This window comes from Vigna radiata, chromosome 7, assembly GCF_000741045.1.
Source record: "Vigna radiata var. radiata cultivar VC1973A chromosome 7, Vradiata_ver6, whole genome shotgun sequence".
NCBI lineage: Eukaryota > Viridiplantae > Streptophyta > Magnoliopsida > Fabales > Fabaceae > Vigna > Vigna radiata.
The window spans coordinates 41,239,637-41,265,768 of NC_028357.1; the positions used below are offsets into that span (position 1 = coordinate 41,239,637).

Sequence of the window (26,132 nt, forward strand, 5' to 3'; positions counted from 1 at the left end):
AGGGCAATTTTGGAACTATTCTTTGGGATTTTTGGAAGGACACCTAGCAAATTGAAGATTCTCCACAAAGGCACTTTAGGATTAGTCAATTTTTAATTTAGTAGATTAGACTTTTTAATTTAAGTTTTGTATTATTTGGGCCAATTTTGTAGAGGAGACTTAAGCCCAATAGAAAAAATGACATGTCCCTAGGGTTTTGGGTGGACCCTACCCTCTCATTATTTTTTTGGTGACTCATTCTCAGACCTAGGGGTGTGTGTGCCGTCACCTTGCAGAGGAATTTTCTCTTGGGAGTTTTCGTTTTTCAATGGGTTTTTGGAGACTTTTGGGGTTTTGAATGTTATTTCCCAGGGAGAAAATGAGCACACGATTCAGAGGTTAAAAATAATAGAAGCACTTTTCTCCTTTATTTCCTTTCCATTATGAAAATTGCTGCAACATTATTTTGTTAGCCATGGAATTTCTTGTTGATTAAAAACGATGCAGCAAAAATCTCGAAGGGGGAGTTCCCTAATTAATACACCATTTCCGTTTTGCTTTTGAAAGAATATGGTTTAAACGTTGCTTTAAATGGTTGAGAGAGTGAGCTGCCACATGTTCCAACTTTCATTTGGTGATGGGTTTAAATATTAATTGGTGGAAGTGATTGAAGCTAGTGACGAAGGGCCAGCTGCCACCCTTATTGTTGTTGCGTTTTGGTACATTTAAGTTTACTCACATTGCTTGCATTTTATTCGGTGCTTTCAATCTCTTTTGGGCTAGCATACTTTGACAAAGTTTTCTTCAATATCCATGGCATAAAATGCTGCAGTACGGTGATGTGAGCTGATGTGTAGGGTCACGGTTTTCATTCAAATGAGTGCAGAGGGGATTGGCTTGAGGTGATGGGACGTTGCTGAATGAAGAAAGAAAGTTCTATCATTTAATTGCTATTTCATTTAGTAAGCACATGATGTCTTAGGGAATGGAGTTGTCCGAATATTAAAGAGGAGTTTAGTTGGTGAATTGATGCTTGTGATTCCAATTAATTTTAAGAAGTGAAGAATTGATTTATTGGGAGAGTTACTGCAGCTTTGATTGGTGCACATTTAATGCTTATTGTTTGACTCATGAAATTGTTCATTAGAAGAGGCTACTGCCACGTCTTGGAAGAAGAGAATTTAATCTCATTTTGAAGCTTGAATTGGTGCAGTACGGATGAGAGAATCACGGTCCATGTGGAGAGAGGGTGCTGTCACGGTTTTGGTGAAGCAATGAGATGCTATTTGGAGAGAGAACCNAGAANGTCATTTGCAAAGGAATTGATTTTGAGAAGAAGATGTTAAATTAGAGGTTCTCGGCTGAAGCAGAGGAAACTGGGGTAGCTCTCGGCTGGAACAATTTCCAAGCCTCACAAATTGGGAATTAACATTTGAAGAATGAGGACACGTGTTGGTAAAGAAAATTAGGATTGTTTATTTTCTTTTGTTTTGAATTAATTTTCTTTTTTTTATTAATTGCTTTTAATCTTTTAGTTTAATTTTGCATTTAATTTAATTTAACCGTGTTTAAATATTTAGTTGTATTGTTTAGTTTAATATTTTCATGCATTTTAATTTAGTGTAATTCTCTTTTGAAATACTTTGAACCCCCCCCATTGTGTGTTTGACTTGATGCTGAATTGCAAAATTGGTCTTTGGGAGACGACCTAGGGGTCATTCCCTNGTCTATACTGCACATCTATTGCACATCTAATTTGATTGGGCGGCGACACCCATAAGAGAGTCAACACAATCGAAGATCATAGTTGTTATTATCAATGGTTGATCGAGTCTTCTAGGCCAAAGGTCAATTGAATTGGTCAAGTTAAGGTCGAATGAGTCATTTTCAATTAAAGTTTGATTATGTCAGCCCAGATAAAGATTGTAGGAGTTAACCTGATCTGTGGTTGACCGATTTCAGATGGAAAAAGGTCTATTGAGTCGGCTTGATTGAAGGTTGACCGAGTTGGTCGGACTGAAGGTTAACCTAGTCAACTCGACAAAAACTCAGTCGAGTTAAGTTTTGTCGAAGGTCGACCTGAGTTGGCTTAAGTCAGTTTTAGTCAAAGCTTCGTTTAAGTCGATCTCGACCGAAGGTCACCCATAATCAATCCTAGTTGAAATTATGCTTGAGTTGGTCACGACCTAAGGTTAGCCCATGTTAACTCTTACCAAATGATTAAGCTAAGTCAACCAGGACCTAAGTTTTAGTTAGGTCGACCTAAGATGAAGGATCATACCAAGTTGGCCTCAACAAAAGGATCGACTCAAGTTTGTCTAATACATATATAATGAATATCTAAAAGTAAAGTATATCAAATTGATTTTACTTAATTTAATATCATTAACAATGTATATTAAATTTAATTTTAGTTCCATTTAAATTAGATTTAAAAAAAAAGCATATAAATCAAGTACAAAATTACATATAGATTAAGTACAAAATATGACACATGAAAGTGTGACGTATTGTAAAATTAATAATAATAATAATAAAATATTTGTATAATAATATAATATGATTATTAAATAGTAACAAGGAGAAGATAAGCTTCATCGTCTTTGTGTTTCTTTTCTCTGTGCTTGCACCAATCATTAAGTCTTCTTCCTCGTTTTTCAATTTTATCTCAGTTTCTTGTCATTTTAAAATTTAATTTAATCAGTGAGAAATTGAAAAAAGATAAAGAACCTTCATATATATTATACCATATGATTATGCATATAGCCATAAACTGGACGGTCAACCATTAGTGAGATACTTGAACATACCACCTTTGGGATCAAAAAGTCACAGACCTTGCTCGATCAGTCAATTGTGAAGGTGATTAACTTTAGCGTTAAGCAATTTAAGGTAAAGTATGATTATCAAAAATTGGATCATAAATAGGTCGTTGTTAATCAAAAGTCCACTCTAAAATCTATAAATATCTAAGTAAGGAGGTACGTGATTGTATTTGTTGCACCATTAATATTTGAATTGTCAAACGTTTAGTTGAACTTGGCGTAGGAGCAGAGAAGTCCTAAAAGGAGGAGAGAGCATTCCCACCACTCCTCTAGGACCAAGAGACGACATGACTCTAAGCATGGGAGTAGGAGTCAAAGTATAAGTAGGGACCGCTCGATGCGCAATCACATTAACACCATCTTAAGAGGTTTCATAGGAGGTGGATCCTCGTCATCAATTCGCAAGCATCACGTTCAGGCCCTAAAGAATGTCTACCTGGTGGATACAAAACTGAAATCCATATCGCCCATCATGTTCACAAACGAGGACTTCAAGATTCTCAATCCTAACCAAGGTGACTAGATAATGATAACAACTGAAATAGCTTGTTATGCGATCATGGGAGATAGAGTGGACACCCGAGGGTACGTAGACTTAAGGATAAGACTGGGTGTCAGACAAGATACCAAAAAGTGCGGGTGAGGTATCCCGAGGTAGAGGCTAACACCTCTTTCAACATACCGATGACCATGCCTAAATGTGTTTAGTGTCATGGTCTCTACACCCCACTTGGCGATGAAGTTTCCTTCTGAAAGGGGGACAACATGCATCGTCCATGCAAATCAAAAGACCGTATGAGAGTGTTATGTAATAGGGCCGAAGGTGACACCCTATATTCTCCACACAAGGTCGGACGTTCATAATTGACCATGACTAGCCTGAATCCCATGACCAACACAGTAGACCATATGGAGCAACAAGATTAATCAATTGGTTTTGGGGAAACAAGAAGACCAAGTAACAAGCATTGGTGGAAACCACGAACAGGCGTTGATGTGAGTGCTATTGGACAACAATAGACATACCAAACATTCATCCTTGGGTCCCACAAGCTGACTCTGTTTAAGGAGGCTCGCCCAGTGGAACAAACACAAGCATCATCTGGGCGAAGAGAGAAAAAAAAGTCGTAGAGGCCAAAGTTAAAAGTTGCGGAAACAGGCTTTATTTGAGAGTTACCTATACCATGTGGCTAGCGAATGTGGTCATGGTCAGCCATAGACTGGATGATCAACTATTAGTAAGATGCTTGAACATACCATCATCGGGACCGTACAATCGTAGAGCTTAACCGATCAGTGAATTGTGAAGGCGATTAACTCTAAGGCTGAACAACTTAAGATGAAGTATGATTATCAACAATTGGGCCATAATTATGTTGTTGTTAATGAAAAACTCACCTCAAAATCTATAAATAAATGTTTGAGGTAAGAAGGTAGGTGATTACATTTACTACACCATTAATACCTGAATTGTTGAACATTAAGCTGACTCGGGCATCATAATGTCTTCTATTTTGACGAATGACTACAATAAAATTTGGAAAACAAGTTTTGAACCCCTTAAACGACCTTGTAAACTTTGAGAGTTGACTTCAACGTTATACCCAACATACTGAGGTTTCATGAAAGTAATAATAATTTTTTCTTATTTTTTTAATATAATGTTATTATTTTAAAACTTGTACAAGTTTTTTCTTTTAATATTATTATCTGAATTTTAAAAATATTATTATTATTTTACTTCATTATACTATTTTTTTTAATGTCTTTTAACTTTCAAATTTTAACTGAATAAAATACAAATTTTTTAATATACTTAATTATAACAAATAAAAGTTTAAGAGAAAGATTTTTTAACTCTCTTATTTAAAGTGCAAATAAGATAAACAATTATATGATAATTTAAAAGGTGTTACACTCTATTTATACTTTATTTTATTTGTGAATAACAACTCAAAAGAGAATAAGAAAACTTTAAAAGAGACATGAATATAAAATATTTTTAATCCACCCAATATTATTTTACACCGAAATGTACTTTTTTTTTGTTTGAAAAGGTCAATCGGGCGTGAGTTGTACACTAATCTGCATTCCAACAAAAAAAATCGCACTACTATTTGTTTCTTTGCTAAAAAGAAAGGAAAACAAACAAAACATTTTATTCTGAAACCAAACATCAAACATTATTCTGACAGTGTTGAATTCCTATCACGTGTTACATTTCAATTGGATAGATGTGTTACAAATCCAACTTGCACAACTTTAGTAACACCAACGCAAAACGACGCTTGAACAGGTGTCCATTATTTTCTTTGTCTCTTGCAAGATAGAAAAAGAAAACCTTAAAAATTAATGACATAGAATGCGTTGGTCCACAAGGACTATGGCAGTGATCACCTTTCTGTTTTCTAGGTGAAGGGTGATTAAATTTTTTAGGTGAGGAGTCATTGCTGGAGATATATTCTTGAAAATTAAATAAGAAATAAAAAAAATTATTATTTAAATATTAATTAGTCTTTTCCCTAATAATATGATATTTTCAACTATAAAGATATGTAATATGCTTTCTTTCGGATGGGAGCTCACTTTTAACATTTACTAGAGTTTCGAAGTGTATCTATCAAATATTTTTTATGTTAAAGTTAACAAATTGTGCTTATGGAAGTTGCAATGATATTAAATACACACTAAATGCGATTATCTATTTTTTACTTTTGACTTGTATTTATAGTTTTTGATATAAGCTTGAGATTAGTAAAATTTTAATCCTTACCTAATCTCAACCCAATACTCCTAATTATCCTTTCTTTACCTTAATCCTTTTAAAAAAAGACTTGTTTATCGAATAAGATCGAACGTCTCTGACAATTGTTGTTCAGTCTTACCTGCTGGTACAATCATCCTCTCACTGTTTTAACTGTTTTTTTTTTCCTTCAAAACTGTCCGATTTGGTTAATGTGAAATATTATATATTTACTATACATATTTTATAGATAATTATAAAGTCTTATCTATGGAATTAAAATTTAACAAAATAAATTTTGCAATAGAAAAGGTTTTTGAAAAGAAAAGAAGACAAAATTAATGTAAAAGTATAAAAGCCGACATGATTAATTACTATTTTTTTATTGAAGACAGGATAAGAACTAATGAAGGTGGACATAATTTGTATTTAATTTGAGAAGGTTAATTATGTAGTTGTGGCTGACCCATGAATTGAATCATAATTTGGATTTCATGGTTTCAAATTTGGGGAGCTAATTAATTAATTCAACCTACTTGTACTTCTAAAATTGCTATATATCTTCTTCTGCATGGAAGAAGACAAAGTTCCACATGCAAATCCAACTGAAAACTTGCATTGTGTGGATGTGCATTATTTTAAATTTTATTATTATTACTCTTTAAAAAAACAATTTAAAACAAAAGTATAATTATAATTAAAAGATATATAATTATTCTTCATTAACGCGTGTTTTGAATTTTCAACTATAATTAATTAATTTTTGAAGAAATGAAAAAAAAAAAGGAAAAATTGAGTGATTGAGGTCGTGGTAAGTCAATGAAACCTACCCCAACAGGGGGGAGAGTGCAGGCAGAGCCATGATCTAATTAGAAGAGATGAAAAAGGAAAAGAAAAGGTGAGAGACAGAGACAACCACGGCTTGATTCTCTTAAAATGGAAACGTGTGAGTGATGAGAGAATGAAGGATGAATCCAAAAATAAGAATAAAGAGTTTCTGTTATTGATTTCGTGGTTATTATTTTCCCTCGCTCGCTCTGCTTCCTTCTATTCGGTTCGTATACTTTCCAATACCATAATCAAAGCTGCAGGTTGGATCCGTTCCAACATGTAGAGCATGCTCGCTGGCACTCTCTGTTTGTTGATTGATTGATTGATTCGTTGATTGATTGTTAGAAGCTTTTGTGGTGCGTAATCCTTCGGCGGCGGCCATGGAAAACATTGCCGCGCAGCTGAAGCGCGGCATCTCGCGGCAGTTGTCGTCGGGGTCGCTGCGGAAGAGCCTGAGCCGGCAGTTCACGCGCCAGGCCTCGCTCGATCCACGCCGGAACAACCAGCGGTTCAGCTTCGGGCGGCAGTCGTCGTTGGATCCGATACGGAGGAGCCCCGAACACGACCAGGCGGAGCTCACCGTGCCCGAGAACCTTGACTCCACCATGCAGCTGCTCTTCATGGCGTGCCGAGGCGACGTCAAGGGGGTTGAGGATTTGCTCAACGAAGGCATCGACGTCAACAGTATCGACCTCGACGGCCGCACTGCCCTCCACATCGCCGCCTGCGAAGGTCACGCCGAGGTTGCCCGTCTCCTCCTTACCCGCAAGGCCAACATCGACGCCCGCGATCGCTGGGGCAGTACCGTAATTTCCTATCTCTTCTGCTAATTATTAATTTATTATAGAATTATCGAGTATATTACTGTTATTAATTTAATTTAAATCCACTGATAATTTAAACTGTCAACTTTTGACTTCGGAGACAGATTTCCCATACTTGCTCCACAATTTTCGTTCTGTACTTCAATTATTTTTAGCCTTTAGAATAATCAGCTTATAATATAATAATAAACGTCTCTTACTTTTTGTATGGTTTACTTAAGAAAAAAGTAGTTGGTTTGTTTGAAAAAAGTTGAATATTGACATTTTTATTTTATTTTATTTTATGTTTTAGACATATCATGTTTTTTTGTGTTTGGTGTCTCTGTTTTTATGCTTCAAACATATTGCATGTGTTCGGTCTGGTCTTTATTTAAGAGAAATTATTATCTAATATTATATCATATTGTTATATCTAGTCCTAGCTAATTCTTTTCTAACACCCAACGCCCTATATATCAACATCTTATCAACGTCTGAATATGTTATTTATATATATTTTTTGTTTTTGTAGTCAGAGTGCTAATGTGCTTCTGACTGTTCATTTATCTTTTTATTTGTGGATAAATAATTTAGTCAAGGATGGTTAACAATTAAAAGTTAACAACTTTTTAACAATAATTATATGTCAAAAATTTATTGGCCCATTTTAAATTTTTTAAAAATAATATTTTAAATGCACAAATCAGCTGCCACTTAAATAATTGTGAAAATGTTAAAAAAAGTTTTTCTTTAATAAATTCAGAGACCGTACATCTAGTAATGAATTGCATTGTTTAGGTAATTTTAAATTCTGGAAAACTCTTCGCAATTGATTTTTTTTAAAATATTAAAGGTATATCATAACCATAAAAAATACTTAAATTATTCATGTATACTTTTTTTCTTACTGAAATCAGAATAGATTTATACTTGGAACAGGTAATAGTTTTCTCCGGGTTGGAGTTCGTGTTTCATAGAATATGAAGAATTATATATTACAATAATCAGGAAAAATTTGAAGAGTTTTTTCATATTATCTATAAAAAATTATGATAGGAAGTACTGGATTTTGACTTGAAAGATAGGTTATGTGAAAGTCAGTAACTTGAACGTGACACTTACCTACAAAATCTTCCGCCTCATGTGCTCGTCTTCCCCCAGCGTGACATGGAATAAATGCCTTGCAGGATTTGGCATTTCTAAACCGCGAAATCCTCATTTTCGATTTGGTTGCAGATTTGATAATGCAAAAAGGGCATGACAATTAAATATATTACTATCGTAATTTTAAAAATTGTCAATGAATCATAATAGTGTTTTAATGATTTTTTAAGATAGATAATATAAAACTAATTTAATTGAACATATAAATATTTTTAATTGCATGAGAGTTTAAAAAATATATTCTGAGTACATTTATATCAAATTATTGCTTTAAAGGTTAAAATTGATTTGTTTTTCTATGTTAAGTGGTGATGGATGTGTGGTTGTGCAGGCGGCAGCCGATGCCAAATATTATGGAAATACAGAGATTTATTACATGTTGAAGGCTCGTGGAGCGAAAGTGCCGGTATTGTGCTACCGTTCTTTGTTTGTTATGGATCAACAAATGGTGGTAAATATGTCGGATTGAATTTAACGACTTACTGGTTAATTATCTTTGACATGTTCAGAAAACCAGGAAGACTCCAATGACCGTTGCGAATCCTCGTGAAGTTCCGGAATATGAACTCAACCCGTTAGAGCTACAGGTTCGGAAGAGCGATGGTATTTCAAAAGTATGTTTCTCTTTCTTTCTTTCTTACTTTCGTTGGGAACTGGGATTGAATTTTGTTCACTTGGTTATATTTTATTTGATTATTTAATAGTTATGCCTTTTCTGGGATATTATTCAACTGGGATTCCACCCGGTCATGGTATTTGTTCATGAAAAATGCAAGTTGATAATTGCAATTGAGACAATTACGATGACTCTGAGGGAGCATATTAACTTTGAAATTGATCAACTATGATAATTTGCATATTCTTAAACATTTCTCTGTAGTAATGTAATTTTCGTGACCAGTAATGTGTTACGTTGTGTTTATTACTGCACGCATTAAATAATTGTTTTGTCATATTTCGTTACCTGTGCACTGGGCTCCCTTTGGCAACCATCTGATTTTTTTATTCATTTTTCCCAATCTTTTATTTCTAATTGTTGGTACCTAATGTGGTGAATTCTTTGTGTGATCTTGTTCACGGATCTATAAACATCTGACATTTATAAAGCTAAACAGTGATGTGTGTTAAACTTGTTTGTATAGTTCTTCACTGCTGTTTGATCCGTCTATTTGCAGGGAACATATCAAGTAGCTAAATGGAATGGCACAAAGGTTGCAGTGAAGATACTTGACAAGGACAGTTATACAGATCCTGATACCATGTATGTACATATCTTAGCAATTGAACATGCTTGTGAGAGTGATTGTATGATATGCTTCTTGCGAATCAATCAGGTTGTTTGATGTTGTTTGGCTAAGTTCCTGTCTGACTGCATATGTCACTACTTTTCACTTTGATTTCTGGTCTTGTAGATGGCCCGAACTGGTGTTTTTTTTTTTTTTTTTTCTGTACTTTATTACTGAACCTTGGCTCTAATTTTTCACAATATCAAAAATTCACTCAGAAATGCTTTCAAACATGAGCTCACATTATTAGAAAGGGTGCGACATCCCAATCTGGTCCAGTTTGTTGGAGCTGTAACCCAAAATGTACCTATGATGATTGTGCGTGAGTACCATGCTAAGGTAAGCTTATCCTCTCTATCCCTCTGTATCCTCGCAGAGTAAGTTTCTCGTATGATTGTATCTAACTCACTTTTCTTTGTTTATATCAATTTTTTTTTTTTCAGGGTGATCTGGCAAGCTATCTACAAAAGAAAGGGCGTTTGTCCCCATCAAAAGTTCTACGTTTTGCTCTAGATGTTGCTAGGCAAGTAACCATTTCAAGGAACTACACGGTTCTTTGAAAAAACTCACGCCCTTTTCTTACTTTTATTATCTCTTATATGGTCGTTGATTTCCAAAAGGCTCCTAAAGTCATTTTCTTAACTTTCTAAGTTTACAGTGTGCTAATTGATTATAAATTTATTGGAAATTCTACTAGATTGTCTATGTAAGTTATCTTGATAATTTGTTGTTGGCAGGGGCATGAACTATCTTCATGAATGCAAACCAGAACCGATTATTCACTGTGATTTAAAGCCAAAGTAAGATCACTTGATACAATCTGATGTTTAGTTATGACTGAGTGCATTTTGAATTAGATTTTTTCTCATGGGATTACTGTTCCTTTAATATATGAAATTTTGGTAAGGTGCCAGAAATATTTTGCTCGATAATGGAGGGCAATTGAAGATAGGTGGATTTGGCACTGCGAGATTTTCTCTCATCTCAGCTGATCAAGCAAAGCTGGTGCAGCCTGACCCTAACATTGATCTTTCAAGTAAGTTTTGAATATTTTCAACAGAAATATGTTTCATTTCTTCTCCTTCCTCTGTTTGGAAGGTTTTTATAATCCAGTGTCCCATTTTCTAGCATTAGGATTCAGTTTAGTTACAACTGACTGAACATATCAGATTTGTGATTGCAATAGGAAAATCCTTTTCCGGGACGAATTATACCTTCTAAGATTGGATATGACAAGTCTCATTAGCTGCCCTAAGCTTGGGTTTTAGGCCATGAAAAATGATATAATACTGTCCAGGAACTTCTTTAAATTAATTCCTATTACATCTTAAGTTCACTATATACTCTTTTAATTATTCATTTAGAATTCTATGTCAAAACTTGCTGGACTTAAGGGGATAGAGATGGAACTTTTGTAGTTCATCATTTGGGATGTCGAGATTTTTTCCATTGCGCATACTTTACCCCTATTTGATGGTCTTATACAGGTCATTACAGTTTTGAGGTGAAGGGTCTTTTTAGACAAACTTCATATTAACTTTTAGGTGAGAAAAATAAGACGAAAAAAAAAAAATTGAGTGAGTTTCTCTAAAAGTTAAAATTAGTTTTATGTATAAGCTAATTCCTTGAGGCTCTTTCAAATATGACTTTTCTAAGTTTTTATTTTTTAACCTGTGCATAAACTAATTTTAATTTATAAAAAAATTATTTCATTTTTTCCTTTTATTATTCTCTTCTAGAAATCTTTATGGAAAAGTTTGTCCCAACAAGCCCTTAAACCCTTTTCTCTAAACTTTTTTTTTTTAGGATTTGTTGCATTTATGGTGTGCTATGGAATGGCTGTGCTAAACTGATGCCTTGTGCATCTTCTCATTTACATTACACTGCACCGGTAAAATTCAGAGCAGGAAGAATGAAAAAAATTGTCAATAGAATGGGTCTAACAAGATATACATGTTTATTGTGTATTCTTTATTGTTAAATAGGATATTAGACAGCCCGGCAATTTTTTGTTGTAATGAAGTGTTCTTTAAAATAGTGCAGCTACATATGAATAACTGTTTATATTTTATTTTGTTATAAATGTGTAATTAATTATGGGATTTCGGTGAAAGCAAAAATTGGACAATATGATGGGGGGTTTTCTTTTAAATAACGGTAGAGATTTAAAAAGGTGAAACTGCCATTATGATAACAGAAGTTTTCCTCATTGATAGCTCGATACTTGTTTCATTTCTAAACCATGGTCCCTTTGCCCAACAACTGCCAAATATAAAAGAAAATGCATACTTTGTGGAAAAATGGAAAGAAAACTGACAAGCATTTCAAGAAAGATTAAGCGATATATTTGCATATTAGAATTGCTAAAATAAAAGTACATTTCGTGGTTATTGATTTGGTTGTATTCATTGCAGGCTTGTACGTGGCACCAGAGATTTACAAAGATGAAGTATTTGATAGAAGTGTGGATGCATATTCTTTTGGTCTCATTATATATGAGGTACCTGATTTTTGTAACACATAATAATGCCAATCTGTTATGTTCAGTATATCGGATTAATTAGTTTACAAATTATTTTTCTCTTGATAAGGTTCTTGTTTTTATTGTTTTCTATCAGCCTTTTGCCTTCAGAACATGTGAGATTACATTGAATAGTGACGCTTAGTCTAATGCTCTCCAGTTATAGGCTTTAGTTTTTATTGTTTTCTATCAGCCTTTTGCCTTCAGAACATGTGAGATTACATTGAATAGTGACGCTTAGTCTAATGATCTCCAGTTATAGGCTTTAGTTTTTAGCTTAGCCGTATGCACTCAATCTACAGACTTTTTTAGAGCTGAGATCACGAGTTGATGCTCAGAAGGGTACGGGCTTGTGTTGGGTGCTGACAGGAAGGATGATGAATTTAACAACATTTTCTTGACATTTCTTCATATGTTCTATCACGTTTTAGTTCCTTAAGAAGATTGATGCACTTCTGTTTTCATGAAAAAAAAAAAAGCTTTTTAGATTTTCTAGATTCATTTTATTGTTTTGAAGTTTAGGATTGTCTTCCGCATATTATTTGTCTATTCGTTGAAATTCAACACTTTTTTCAATTTAATGTATCATTTATGGACCCAGATGTTAGAGGGTACGCCTCCCTTCCATCCCAAGCCCTCGGAGGAGGTAGTACAACTAATGTGCTTAGAGGGGAAAAGACCGACAATCAAGATCAAAACAAAACATTATCCTCCGGATTTGAAAGAGTTAGTCTGTTTTAAACTTAAAATTAGGTCTTCAAGCTTCAGTTTAATTTAAAAACGGTCTAACTATCGTAGTTTATGCAGGTTGATTGAGGAATGTTGGGATCCAACTCCTGTAGTCAGGCCAACATTTTCTCAGGTCATTGTACGGTTGAACAAAATTGTTGCAACTTGCTCAAAACAAGGATGGTGGAAAGATACTTTTAAGCTTCCTTGGTATGTTTTTGAGATTGATTATATCCCTGTAAAATTTTACTTACTAGACTTATTGTACCTTGAAATCGTAAGGATCAAACCACCCTTGTGGTAGTGAGGTAGCATTTTAGTTTCAATTTGATCAATGCTAATAGCGAAAAAACTAATACTATTGTTGTACTTGTTAATGAACTCTCTTTTCTGACTTCAAAACTTGGCATTACCATGATATATTTTAAATGCGTGCAGGAAATAAACAACAGCATACATGCTATGTGGCAAAGAGGAAAAATCAAGTTCAGGTGGATCCTCAAAACCAGTTTGTGAGCTTCGTGTTGTTGTTGGTGTTGGTGTACCGTGAATAGCCATTGCAATTAATAACTTTGGAATTGGATACTATTAACCTGAGCTTGGATTTTGAGCGTGAAAATGATTTTCCCCGGTTCCACCCGGCCACTGGAGGTTCTGGAACAGCTCCTCTCTGTACAATGTACCATAAACGGCATAACATTTATCAGAAATTTTCTAATAAAAATGTGTTTATATACTTATAGATAGACTACTATTTGCTTCTATTCCCATCATCATTCGGCACCCTATGTGTTGCGTGCCTTGTACCAGCCCACCACCCAAAAAAATGTTTACTTGTATGGAATCTGGTTTTTGTCCCTCAATAGTTTAATTAGCTGCTCTTGAAACAAAAGCTGATAACTTCATGTCTTTTAATATTTGAGTTGAAATTGATTGATAACATTAACTATTTTATGGATGAATGCAAATTAGTAATTACAATTAATAGTTACTTGATGAGAACTTGAAATTTGATAATTATATATTTCTTTTATCATTTTAATTTATTTTGAATAATTTATCCTTTTAAGAATTAAGATAATGTTTATGTACTTTCGTGTATAATTTTTTTTACAAATATTATACATGTATTTGTACTAATTTATATGAAAAATTCATGGTTTAGTTCATTTTGTCCCAAAACTAACGTAAAGAAAAAAAAAAATACTGAAAAATAAAGTAGGGAAGATGGAAGAATCAAACGGGAATGATATCTATGTACATTCTCTTGAAAGAGAAATAGAGGTCAAAGGCGTTGCTTTTAATGCAATTCAGGTTCAAAACTAGAGTTACATAATGTTTCTTTTTATTATTTTGGTGCGTGTGATTCTCTTTTGAATGTTATACTAACGATTTCTCATACTTGTACAAAATAATTGTGCACTACAGTTTTTCTATTTTAATATTCTAGTCTTAATCTAAAATTTACTACTATCATACTTATGTGAAATCATAACTAATTGAAATTGGTCAATTAATAATATGTCTAGATAAACTGTTGTGGAAGTCTTATGAGAGTGAGAAAAAATAATAATTGAATAGTAATTGCGATATTAGACAAAGGAATATTGATATAATTTGTGTAAGGATACATGCTAAATTGATTTAAATTTTTGAAGTTGTAACTTATATAGGCCTACGTTTTCTAGCACCACATAGGACCTATAGTTAGAGGTGGACAAATAGAACTGAACTGTACTGTTAAAATCTATACTGAACTAAAAATTAATTTGTTTAAACTGAATTAAACTACTGAATTGAACTATATTAAATTGTACTAAAATACAATATAAACTGAACTAAATTACTAATTATACTAATTTTAATCTGAATTATACTAATTTTAAACTGAACTACTAATTATACTAACAATACAATGAATTTAATTATCTTTATAGTTTAATAAATTATCTTGTACGCAATCCATAAGCTTTTATTCTATGACAATACACGGAATCAAGATTGTTATTGTAGAAATTTTAATTTATACATAAGATTTTTCATCAACAATATAAAAATAACAAATATTCCTTTTGCTCCAACAATAATAATTCTATTTTATATAAAAACTGATCCACTTAACTGTACTATATTTAAAAACTGAACCACTTATTTATATACTCTTTTTTATTTATGATTTCTATTATTTAATCATTTAATAAAATTAAATTTAAAAAAATGTATTTTACTTTTATTACTAAAAATAATATTATTTAAAAAATAATATATGTTTATTAATAAAAAATATAAAAATTTGTGATAAAAAAATTTTGTCTTAAAAAATTAATTATTAATTTTTCATGTGAACAGTTTCTTTTATTAATATCTTATTATTAAATAACTTTTTTTTTGCAAGACTAAGCAATTGAATGAGAACTAGGGAAGAAAAAATAGTAGATACATTTATCATAGTTAACTGAATCGAAACTTATATAAGTTCAGTTACTGAACCATAAAATAGTATACTGAACTTTTAGTATAAGTAGATCGGTTTTTTTAATATAATATGATACAATTAACTATAGTACAATACAGATAAGTTATTTTTGCCCAACCTTACTTATAGTACTATATATAAAGTTTTAGAGAGCTTCTTCTAATCTAAAAAATTGATTACTGAGTTGATGCTTCCATAAAAAAAAAATTGAGTTTTCCTCTTGCTTTATTATGCCCGAAGCATGATATAAGTTATGTTTAAGAACTCTTACCATTGCTTCCCTTGCTACAAATGTTCTATCAAGTGTATATTTAGCACTAGATTTTTTGAGAGACAAGGAAAAGTCTCAACACACAAATCTTTAATAATATTGAAATTAATAATAAGCCATTAATTTGCTTCTTCAAATATTGTTGTCTATTTTGAGGAGTCTTGAATTAGTAAAATTATATTAATATGCACAAATTCATCCATTTATTCACATTGATTTTTTGTAAAACCTCATTTTTTCTGTTATCATTTTTCACATATTTTGTTTCATTATAAGAAAAAAATAATTTTTTGTCCCATTTGATATTAAAATATTAGTTTTTGTATTTCTTTTCATCTTATGAGTCTTTTGTATGATAACTTTTAGTGAATATAAAAGAAAAAATATTTGTTTTTCATAACCCGATTATTATAATGATTTGATTATCACATATATTTTCCTTTTAATAATTATGTCTCTTAATATTTAATTAGATTTTGATAGTTTATTTTTTAGTGTTGAGTTTTTTTTAAATAGACATATCTATAAAAAATAAAAGAATTATTTTATTTTTTAAAAGCAATAAAAGAAAAGTTATGAAAGAAACAAAACAAATTTATTTTAAAACATGATACTAATGACCAATTGTTTATTTATTCTTATTAATGATAATAATTGAATATATAAATTTTAAATGTATTATTTTAAATATTATTGATCAAAACATGTCATTTTTGTTAAGGAAAAATTTCAATTATTTTAATATTATTGTAATTAAGTAATTAACATGATTTGTAATATGGTGGGAATTAGTTATCTAACTTTATTACTTTAAAGACTTACTCAGATTGATATATGAGAATCAATTTCATTGTTCATTCTAAAATTAAACAATTGTAGCTAATTTAATTTGCTTAAATATGTATTGAGTTGCTTAAAAAATAGAGAAACAAAGAGTTTGGGTGTTTGGAACAAAAGGATATAGAGCTTTGGTTACATACAATGAATAAAGTTAACTGATATGTGGATCAAAATTCTAAATATTTTTTTATTTTTAATGATATAGTTTTATTGACAACTAAGTTTTATTTATTATTATTATTATTATTAGCATAAAAAGTTATTATAATAAATCTAAACCCTAAACCAAACACAAGAAATAGTTAGACCTGAGTAACTTGAATAAGAAGTCAAGCAGCAAGAATTGAAAGGGTAAAAAATGAAAAAGATGTAAGTAAGAAGGATAAAAGTGGAAACAGAACTCGTGAACAAACACACCTTAAACCTCTCTTCTCTACTTTCCTAACACCCTAACTCTTATACAACTCTTTCTTTCTATATTCTTCTTCCTATTCTCTCTCCGTCTTCTTCGACCGTATAAGTAAGCTAAATTTTGCTCACGTTTTTTCTACCATCAACCCAATTCCTACTCGCCATGCAATAAACAAAAAAGGAAGATCTAAGGAATTCGAAGTCAGTTATATTTTTAATAGAAGAAGATATTCATTCGTTTGATCGTTTCTTCAATCTTTGTTTCTCATCTTCCGCTGTGGCTTTTTGGAAGTCAGTTCGAGAATGGCGTCGCGAGCGATTCTCAGAAGGAGGAAGACATTCATCCATTCATACGTGAATGACGCTTTTTCTTCTTCGACTTGGTCTGTGCGTTCTCTGGAACGTGCTATAGCTACGACAACTCCTCGGACTCCTTGTAAGCATGGAACGGCGCCGTATAGAGACTTGTGCGATCGATTTGGATTAGGAAAATTCGGGAGTGCGGTTCCGCGTGACAGTTTTTCGGGATTCAATGAGCCTATCGGTGTGCGGTGGTTGACGCAGTCGGCGGCGGCGAAGAAACAGGAGGAGAATGATGACGCAGTGGCGAAGTTGCGGAAAGAAGCGTCTCCTGAGGAGTGTGATCAGGCTGTTGAAGGTTTGACCACTGCTAAGGCCAAAGCCATGGCGAAACGGTCGCAAGAGTCGCCGAAGGAAGTGCAAAGCGTTTTGCGGAGAGTGTGGACTGCTCTTTTGGGAATCGGTCCTGCGTTGCGAGCCGTGGCATCTATGAGTAGGTCCGCAGTTATTGTTCCTTAAATTGCACGAATTTGGATTTACTGTTGAGGATTTCGTTTAATTTGAGATTTTCGGTAGTAGTTAAGGTTGTGTTTCGAGTATGGAAATTGCAGCTGAGGCTTTGAAATTATTTTACTGTGGCGCCGATTGCTGATGCGGATTGAAATTTGAAACAGTGATATGTTTGTTTGTTAATGGTTGGTAATTTGGCGTTTAGGATTGGTAATGCTTGCATTTGCTGTTTAAATTGTATTTGATTTTAAGTTGAAGGTATGGTTGTGTTTAGAGTAAAGAAATTGCGTCTGAGAGTTTTGAAATTCTAGAGTTGTGCTGTGATTGCTGTTGCAGAAAGAAATATGAAACGGTGAAATGTTTGTTTGTTAATTAGTGGCGAATTGGTGTTTTGATATTGCTAATTGTTGCATTAACTTTTGAGAATTACATTAGTTATAAATTGAGCTTATGATTGTGTTTTTTGGTGTAACGTTTTTAGCTAAGGCTTCTGAATTTGTTAGATTGAAATTTGAAATAGTGAAATGTTTATTCTTTAATGGTTGGTGACTTGGCGTTTCTGTTTGATGATATAGGGAGGACTGGGCAAAAAAACTGGTTCACTGGAAAGGGGAATTTGTGTCAACGTTGCAGCATTATTGGTTGGGTTCGAAGCTGCTCTGGGCTGATGTGAGGATCAGTTCCAGGTTGTTATTAAAGCTGGCAGGTGGGAAGAGTCTCTCCAGAAGGGAGCGACAGCAACTGACACGAACTACTGCTGATATCTTTCGGCTAGTTCCTTTTGCAGTTTTCATTATCGTTCCCTTTATGGAATTCCTCCTCCCTGTGTTTCTAAAGTTATTCCCTAACATGTTGCCTTCAACATTTCAAGACAAGATGAAAGAACAGGTAATAAATTATCAATGATTTTTAGGCTGTATTCTTTTAGTCGGTGGTCATTTTATTTTATTTTAAAGGGATATCAAATTAGGGAGAATATTTTTTAGAAATAAAAAAGAAAAACAGTGTTTCCTCTTCCAAAACCAAACTTCTAAAAGACCTTAAAAATGATCAGATATCTGATTACAGATTATATACGAGCTAATGTTAGTACATGTTCTATGTTCTCTGACGGCTGCTGGTGATAGATGCTGATGATCCTGATTAGAAACCATTTTTCTGTCTCTATATTTAGAGCGTGTGTTCATTTATTTTCCTAATTCAGTTAGCATGAATATGTGGATTTGATTGCCCACCATAGGTTGTTTGTGTGACTCAGTTGCTTAATGTGTAGGAAGCATTGAAAAGGAGACTCAAAGCAAGAATAGAGTATGCAAGGTTTCTTCAGGATACAGTCAAAGAAATGGCAAAAGAAGTTCAGAACTCCCGAAGTGGAGAACTAAAGAAAACAGCTGAAGATCTTGATGAATTTTTAAACATGGTCAAAAATTTAGTTCAAGCAATTGTTTATGTATCTTTCTTTCTGAAGTTTTTTCCTGGTTAGTCATTTGTACCTTTATTTCCTCTCTGCAGATTAGAAGAGGTGCAACTGTCTCTAATGAGGAAATTTTGGGCTTTGCTAAGTTGTTTAACGATGAACTTACTCTAGATAATATAAGCAGGTTGGTCTCTTAATCCTGTTTGACTTCAATATGCTGTTTTTCTCAGTTGTGAGGTGGTATCATGACTTCCATCGTCTTTGCTTGCAGGCCACGATTAGTCAATATGTGCAAGTACATGGGAATCAGCCCTTTTGGCACTGATGCATACTTGCGCTATATGCTAAGAAAACATTTACGAAGGTAAGATGCATTTTATCATGTAAGTTTAGTGTTTGACACTATTAATTGCAACTTAGGGTTTTATCTTTTTGTAATGTATTTTGGAAAAAAAAAAATCTCTAACGAAAAAGGTACCATGTTATTAGAAAATATTACCTCCCCTTACTATTATTAGATAACAAATAATCTTTTGCTTATTAATTATTTAAATATAAGTACAAAAAGCCTGAATACAACAAAAATATTCCTGTATGTTGTGGCTACAGAGAAGCCTTCTCTTGACTGACAGGTTTAATTTCATAAATCAAATAATGTCATTGGGCTCAAAGATCAAATTTATCATCAATCCATTGATGCAACCTTTGGTACTCAATTGGGTTGGACCTATTTTTGGATTGGAGTTTATTATTCAGTTAACATTTGAAAACTGGTACCATCATGCATGATTAATCGTTTAAACTAATAAAATATTTGTTTCTTTCAATTTATTTAAGATTAAATTGTTCAGAGAGGAAATTTTTATAAAAAAGAAAAAATGTAGAGGAAGGACTATTTCCTTTTCTCATTGTTTTGGTCTGAACGCTTTACATGCCATCGATTAAAAGATTTTGATCTGCAAGGAAATGGATTGGAGACCTCAGGCTTGAGCTCCACAAAACTACTGCTATGGCACTAAAATATTTGGTACAAATCTTGGTTTGAATGTAGTTAATATAACACTTCAACCTGCTATTATCTGCTGCTGCATTCATTTTCTGGTGTTATAACTATAGTAGTTTAATGAGCATCATTAGTGACAAGACAACAACCCAGAAAAATAGTTTTCTTTTTCACCTTTTAATGTTCTATACTTAAATTTACCATTTAACTTGACATACATCTTAAGTGTGTTACTTGCTACATGTCCCCCTTTTGTTAGGATTAAGGAAGATGATAAATTGATTCAAGCAGAAGGTGTGAATTCTCTTTCAGAAGCTGAACTTCGGGAAGATTGTAGAGAGCGAGGCATGCTTGGGTTGTTTTCTGTTGAAGAAATGCGCCAACAGGTTGTATTGGGAACAATTCATGAATATTTGTTCTGTTTGAGTACCGGATCTTGATAAAGATATTGAAATGTCAGCTTTCTTGAATATCAAATGTTACCTTGGTGTTTCTATTCTAAAATTTGCTAGCCTGCCTTTTCAGCTTCGAGATTGGCTTGACTTATCTCTTAATCACTCTGTGCCATCATCCCTTTTGATACTTTCAAGGTAATCTGCTAAGGCTTCCTCCAATGACCGGGTCAAGTAATAAGTTAAACAATAAAGCTGTTTGATATGCATTTTGAAATCTCACTTGACGTCATTTATAGGTCGTTTACTGTGTCTGGGAAATTGAAACCAGAAGAAGCTGTACAGGCTACACTTTCTTCTCTTCCCGATGAGGTTGTGGATACTATACAGGTTACATCTTTACCCTCTGAAGATTCTGTCTCAGAGAGGAGGAGGAAACTGGAGTTCCTTGAAATGCAAGAAGAACTTATTAAGGTAAAATATGGAAATGCATTGCTCTCAATACTTGTCCTGTTTGAAGTTATCTTTGTTCCATTAGAATGATATGGTCGAAACTATTCTGCTTATAGTGTTTTCTATTTTCTCTGGTTCATATGAGAAGAATGGAGAATCTACTGGAAAGTATCAGTGACCAAAAAAGAATAATTTCAATAATTTTTTTGGCAGAATTCATTTTTAGTCTGATATGCTAGAATTCACCATAAGTTCATTTTCTAGGTTTACATAACTACTGATGAAAATTAAGTAACTTCCGTTTGATCAATGATTCCGTGTTTCCAAAAGTACAACACTTAACAATATTACAAATGAAATGCAGGAAGAGGAGGAGGAGAGACAAGAGGTGGTGCAAGCAAGGATGGAGAGTAGTTCTAGTGAAGTTGATAAGGCCCTGAATGAGATGAATATTTCTACAGCAAAAGAGGCTCACCAACTTGCTAGAGACAGAGCAGTGGAAAACAAAGAGCAATTGTGTGAAATTAGTCGTGCATTAGCAGTTTTAGCTTCTGCATCGGTGAGAATTTGATGCCTAAAACATCTTCCTTCAATTTGGTGAATTGTTTTTTGATTTTGTACAATGTATACTAATTAACATACTGCATATTAATTAACATGTAAGCAGTTTAATGTGTGCTTATGTCTGTTGGCAGTCTGTAAGTACAGAGCGGGAAGATTTTCTTCGGCTGGTTAATAAAGAGGTATATTTGAACTTTCAGAATGTCATTTTCTTTATATCTTCTATAGATTGCTTCGAATATATTTTTTCGGTATGCTAAAGTTTTTATCTACTATATAACATCATTTGAAAATGGTTATGAATGCAAGCACATTGGAAAATGTTTCCAAAGATGAAGTGCTAATATCCATTAATGAAGACACAGAAAAGAAAATAGTATGTGTCTGTTTAATGAATAACTTTCCATATGAGTTTTTCTAAGAACATTTTAGACTCCATCAAAAACATTAAATTTATATTTAATATGATTTGCAAATAAGTTAAACATTAACCTCTATGACATTTTCTTAAAATTTGGATATGCAGAATAATTGGTGATATTTCAAGTACTCATTTTTTTTTTCTTTTTAAGAAGTTATTGTGTTGTGCAACTGAATTGTATCAATATGTTTTTGCTTTTAGTGGCAAACCAGACATTTTTGGTTGCTGGGTAATCAAAGACAAGAACAACACAGGAAATGAATCTTAAAATTTTTATTTCATAGAAAAATACAGTAATATTACCTATAAACAATTTCATATATTTGATATTATACATTAATACTATTTCTATCAAATGTTTCTCTCTCTAATCAATGTATTCAAGCGATCATTCTACAAATAATCCATTGTTGACATTGTCAAAAGGTAGCATTTTTAACAATAGTGATAGTGAGGGTGAAGTATATGGCCTTATGTGCATTGCATTTGCAGTTGTCTTTGCCTTTGTATGACAATTGTAGCACTATATTTAATCCATTACCCATCCATTTACTGGTTTGTGTGTCCAGATCGAGCTCTATAATAGCATGGTAAAGAAGGAGGGTTCAGATGGTCAAAAAGATGCCTTTAAGGCATATAAAGCTGCCCGAGAGGAACATGATATTACTGCTGAGTCTGGTGAAGGGGATAAAGTGTCATCAGCACTCATTAACCGAGTAAGACCCGCCTCATTTATCTATTATTAGGAAATACTAGAAACTAATTTTACACTTCTTTAATCTGTAAATATTTAAAATTTGTCAGGTTGATGCTATGCTTCAAAATCTCGAGAAGGAAATAGATGACGTGGATGCAAAAATTGGTGATCGTTGGAGGCTGCTAGACAGGTATTCACTTGCTTCAACATTGTTATTTGGGGATTTGGGGGGAGTTATTCTAAAGTTTAGGCAAAGTGGCCTGGCTGAGATGGTTCCTATGATCTAGCAGTCCCTAAAGGGACCTGGTGCCTTTTTTTATCTAAGGCTCTTCGACATTGTGTTTATATTGTTCATGCTTTGTCCTATTCGTATCTGATAACGTGAAATATGTGGTTTCATACTCTAATTGCATAAATTCAGTTTGGTGGAAGTTGAACTGTGAATTTGTGATTGTTCCTGCATTCTTGATATATACTGCTTCAAGTTTATTGAACAGTAGTAATTTGTCCTGGTTGCTTTGAGGTTGGTAGTGCACTCTCTAACACAATTTTTTTTTAAAAGATAAAATCATGAGTAGATTTCATTAAATAAAAAGTGAAACTGGCAAGTCTTTGTAGTTTCCTATAAGTTTCAACAAATAATTAAAAAAATGCGTTCAAGAGGGTGTGGTACTAGCATCTTTCTAGTTTGCCATTGTCGTGGAATGTTTTCTTTTGGTATTTGGATTCTTACTAAAGGAGAGACTGATATACTATAATCGTGCTTTATAATCTTATGAAGGATTTGTGTTATATTTTACTATTTAATTTGTGTTGTATTCCAAGAGAAAGATGTGCATACATTTTGATTCTGTTCTAGCTGATGATTATAAGTTGCTTGCATTTGAATGGCAGAGGTATATTGTCTGAACTCATTTCCATGTTGAAAGCTTAACAATCAACCCCAAATGGGAACAATACATTTCCATTTTTGTTTTAAAAGTCAAATCATATTTGGGATTTCAGCGTGTGATTATTATTTCACAAGATAAATTTAATCGGTCATGTGCATGATGATTTCTTATTTGCATATATCAAGAGTTGTTTTGGGCCTTTTTACAGAGATTATGATGGGAAAGTAACTGCTGAGGAGGTAGCCTCTGCTGCAATGTACTTAAAGGATACATTGGGCAAGGAGGGTATCCAAGAACTTGTCAGCAATCTTTCCAAAGATAGAGGTCTGTCATTTCTTTCTCACGCATAAATCTAACTTTTCTTAATCATACGAAGTCTTCATTTTGGTTGCTCTGTATTGTATCTGAAAATAGTTTTGTTTCTTTATTGACATGAAATGAATTCTAGTGAAATTTTCTTGGAATTTCCCCTTAGAGCAACAGGTGACGGAACCAAAAGTATTGCTGAGTTTTAGCGGGATTGTTAGCCATTAAAATATTATTCAGTAGATTAAAATTCACTTTTAAAATAACTGCTATTAAGATTTTACTAAACAAGTATTTTCCACTTCTCAATTCTCATGTTACCTTTTTTCATTTTAAAGTACGCGCATATTTAAATTGGTCACCAGTTAAATAGTTTACCCTGCCAAGTTATCAACTTTGTAAACAATTTCATTAAGGACTGTTTTATATGAACTTCCATGAAAGGAAACAACGCAAATATCCATTTCCCGGGGCCTCTTTATATATTGAATTATTATTTTTTAATTAAGTATATTAGCAAATTGTTTATTAATCCTCCGTTCTTTTTTTCTTCATTTCCTTTAGGGTCTTTTGTGTTTCTGAGCAAGTTGGACCAAGAAATTTATCTGTTTCGAAATGACGAGACTATAATATATTCAGCGACAATATCTATCAAACTTCCTATTTAATATGAAAATAATTTCATGAATACTGTAATTACTGATATAGTTTTTTTGTCGCTACAGATGGGAAAATACTTGTAGAGGACATTGTTAAGTTGGGCAGTTGGAGGGAAGATGGTAATGTACCTGAAGATGGAAGCAGGGAGAGTGTATGATCCATCATTTGACTTCCAGATGCATCTTATTTGACCATGCCACAAAGTATGTTGCACAAATAGACTCTAGGCCACTCGAAGTTTTTAGCCATTGATTTTGTATTCATGTATTAATAAGTAGTTCAATTGTAGCTGTCAGATTAAAAGGAATTGTGTGCAAGCTCTGTAAATTTATGCCAGCTGAGCACACACATACTTTGGTTTATACATGATGCGATACTTGGGCTTTATTGGCTATTGGGATGCATTACTAACCTTATATTACTTCCGTGAAATATGAGCGGAACACAATTATATTTTCATAAATTTTTAGCTACCTTATAAGCACACATAACTGTACTTAAAACAATTTGTTATATTAAAACTGAATCCTGTAGTATGTACAAAGAAATAAAACTCATTTGATATAACAAAATCTTATTCTTTTAGGTAAGCTTAATTACATGAATTGATTGATCTAACTGCCAATTCAACTTTGTTAAAATCCAAATCCTTAGAAATATTTAGTATGAGATCTATCTCAATTTTTCTCAATGTCTTGTCTCTTTTGACAATATGCAGTTGACTTCTTTCACTAGTGCTTTAGATGCATAATTGTTTCTACGTTACTTTTTACCCTATAGAATTACACATTCTCCAATCATAGATTTCAATGACATGTATTTTTTTTCTCCTAAAATTGCAATATGTATGCTTTAACTAATTCCTACGCAAGTAAAAATTCTATTTTCAAATTTTGTCTTCAGAGAATTTTAAGTTAATTCCTTCGGTTTAATTCTTTAGTTAAAAGTATATCATCGCATGCAATTAGATATATCTTTTATGTAAACATCCAAAACTAGACTTAGGCAAGCACATTCACGAGTATAGTTATTTTATCACGAGACATGTTGGACATTATATTTGCATGCACCATGGATTTCTTTGGAGAAATAAATTTCTTTTTTACTACTTAATTTCTTTAAATTTTGTGTTAAATTTTTTAATTTATGACTTCGAAAACACAATGCTTTGACAATTAGTATCTCCTTTTTCTTTTAGAGGATATTACTTAACACACTTGATTTATGATAATTTAAAAATACATAAATGTGACCAACTATTGGTTGTGAATTTCCCACTGTGAAAGTAATTTTCTTAATTAGTTATGTCATAGTTATTAATGAAACAATGCATATATTTTAAATGAATATATACAAAGTATAGTTTTTGAGATGTATTAGTTGTGTTATGACATTGCGTTGGCAAATAAATTTGTTACGTAATAGGAAGAGATTATTTGTTTCAATAAATAAAATAAGATTTTCTATAATCATTAAACATAAATATTGTAAATAGTTTTTGACAAAATATGAAAGTAAGTAGTTTATAGGTAAAACTCCCTCTCTCTCTCTCTCTCTCTCTCTCTCTTCAATTTTCATACAAACCAAATTGCTTTTCTCTCTTTTCTTCTCTCTCATCTTTCTCTCCTAAGATTTTAATT

The 26,132-nt window shown here is 32.7% G+C and overlaps 2 protein-coding genes across 3 annotated transcripts; both read left to right on the forward strand.

The window, feature by feature from the left end:
- Positions 1-6,330: 6,330 nt before the first annotated feature.
- On the forward strand, positions 6,331-13,835 carry LOC106768955 (serine/threonine-protein kinase TNNI3K). Of its 2 annotated transcripts, none has more exons than XM_014654365.2 (13): positions 6,331-6,601; positions 6,724-7,184; positions 8,677-8,751; positions 8,855-8,959; positions 9,521-9,606; positions 9,850-9,970; positions 10,075-10,154; positions 10,369-10,431; positions 10,546-10,667; positions 12,046-12,131; positions 12,754-12,878; positions 12,960-13,091; positions 13,320-13,835. In XM_014654365.2, the coding sequence occupies exons 2-13, from the start codon at positions 6,759-6,761 to the stop codon at positions 13,324-13,326; spliced, it is 1,428 nt and encodes a 475-aa protein (XP_014509851.1). In that variant the 5' UTR covers positions 6,331-6,601; positions 6,724-6,758; the 3' UTR covers positions 13,327-13,835. The 2 variants fall into 2 exon arrangements, with proteins under 2 accessions (XP_014509851.1, XP_022639443.1); XM_022783722.1 differs by having other exon boundaries at positions 6,727-7,184.
- A 3,068-nt stretch (positions 13,836-16,903) lies between these two features.
- On the forward strand, positions 16,904-24,965 carry LOC106769458 (mitochondrial proton/calcium exchanger protein-like). The gene is made up of 15 exons (XM_022783723.1): positions 16,904-17,080; positions 17,176-17,676; positions 18,265-18,577; positions 18,963-19,109; positions 19,202-19,290; positions 19,378-19,470; positions 20,369-20,495; positions 20,635-20,699; positions 20,801-20,975; positions 21,319-21,513; positions 21,650-21,697; positions 22,506-22,652; positions 22,741-22,823; positions 23,735-23,850; positions 24,558-24,965. Exons 2-15 carry the CDS (start codon positions 17,183-17,185, stop codon positions 24,647-24,649), a joined length of 2,184 nt encoding a protein of 727 aa, XP_022639444.1. The 5' UTR covers positions 16,904-17,080; positions 17,176-17,182; the 3' UTR covers positions 24,650-24,965.
- The last annotated feature ends 1,167 nt before the right edge of the window (positions 24,966-26,132 follow it).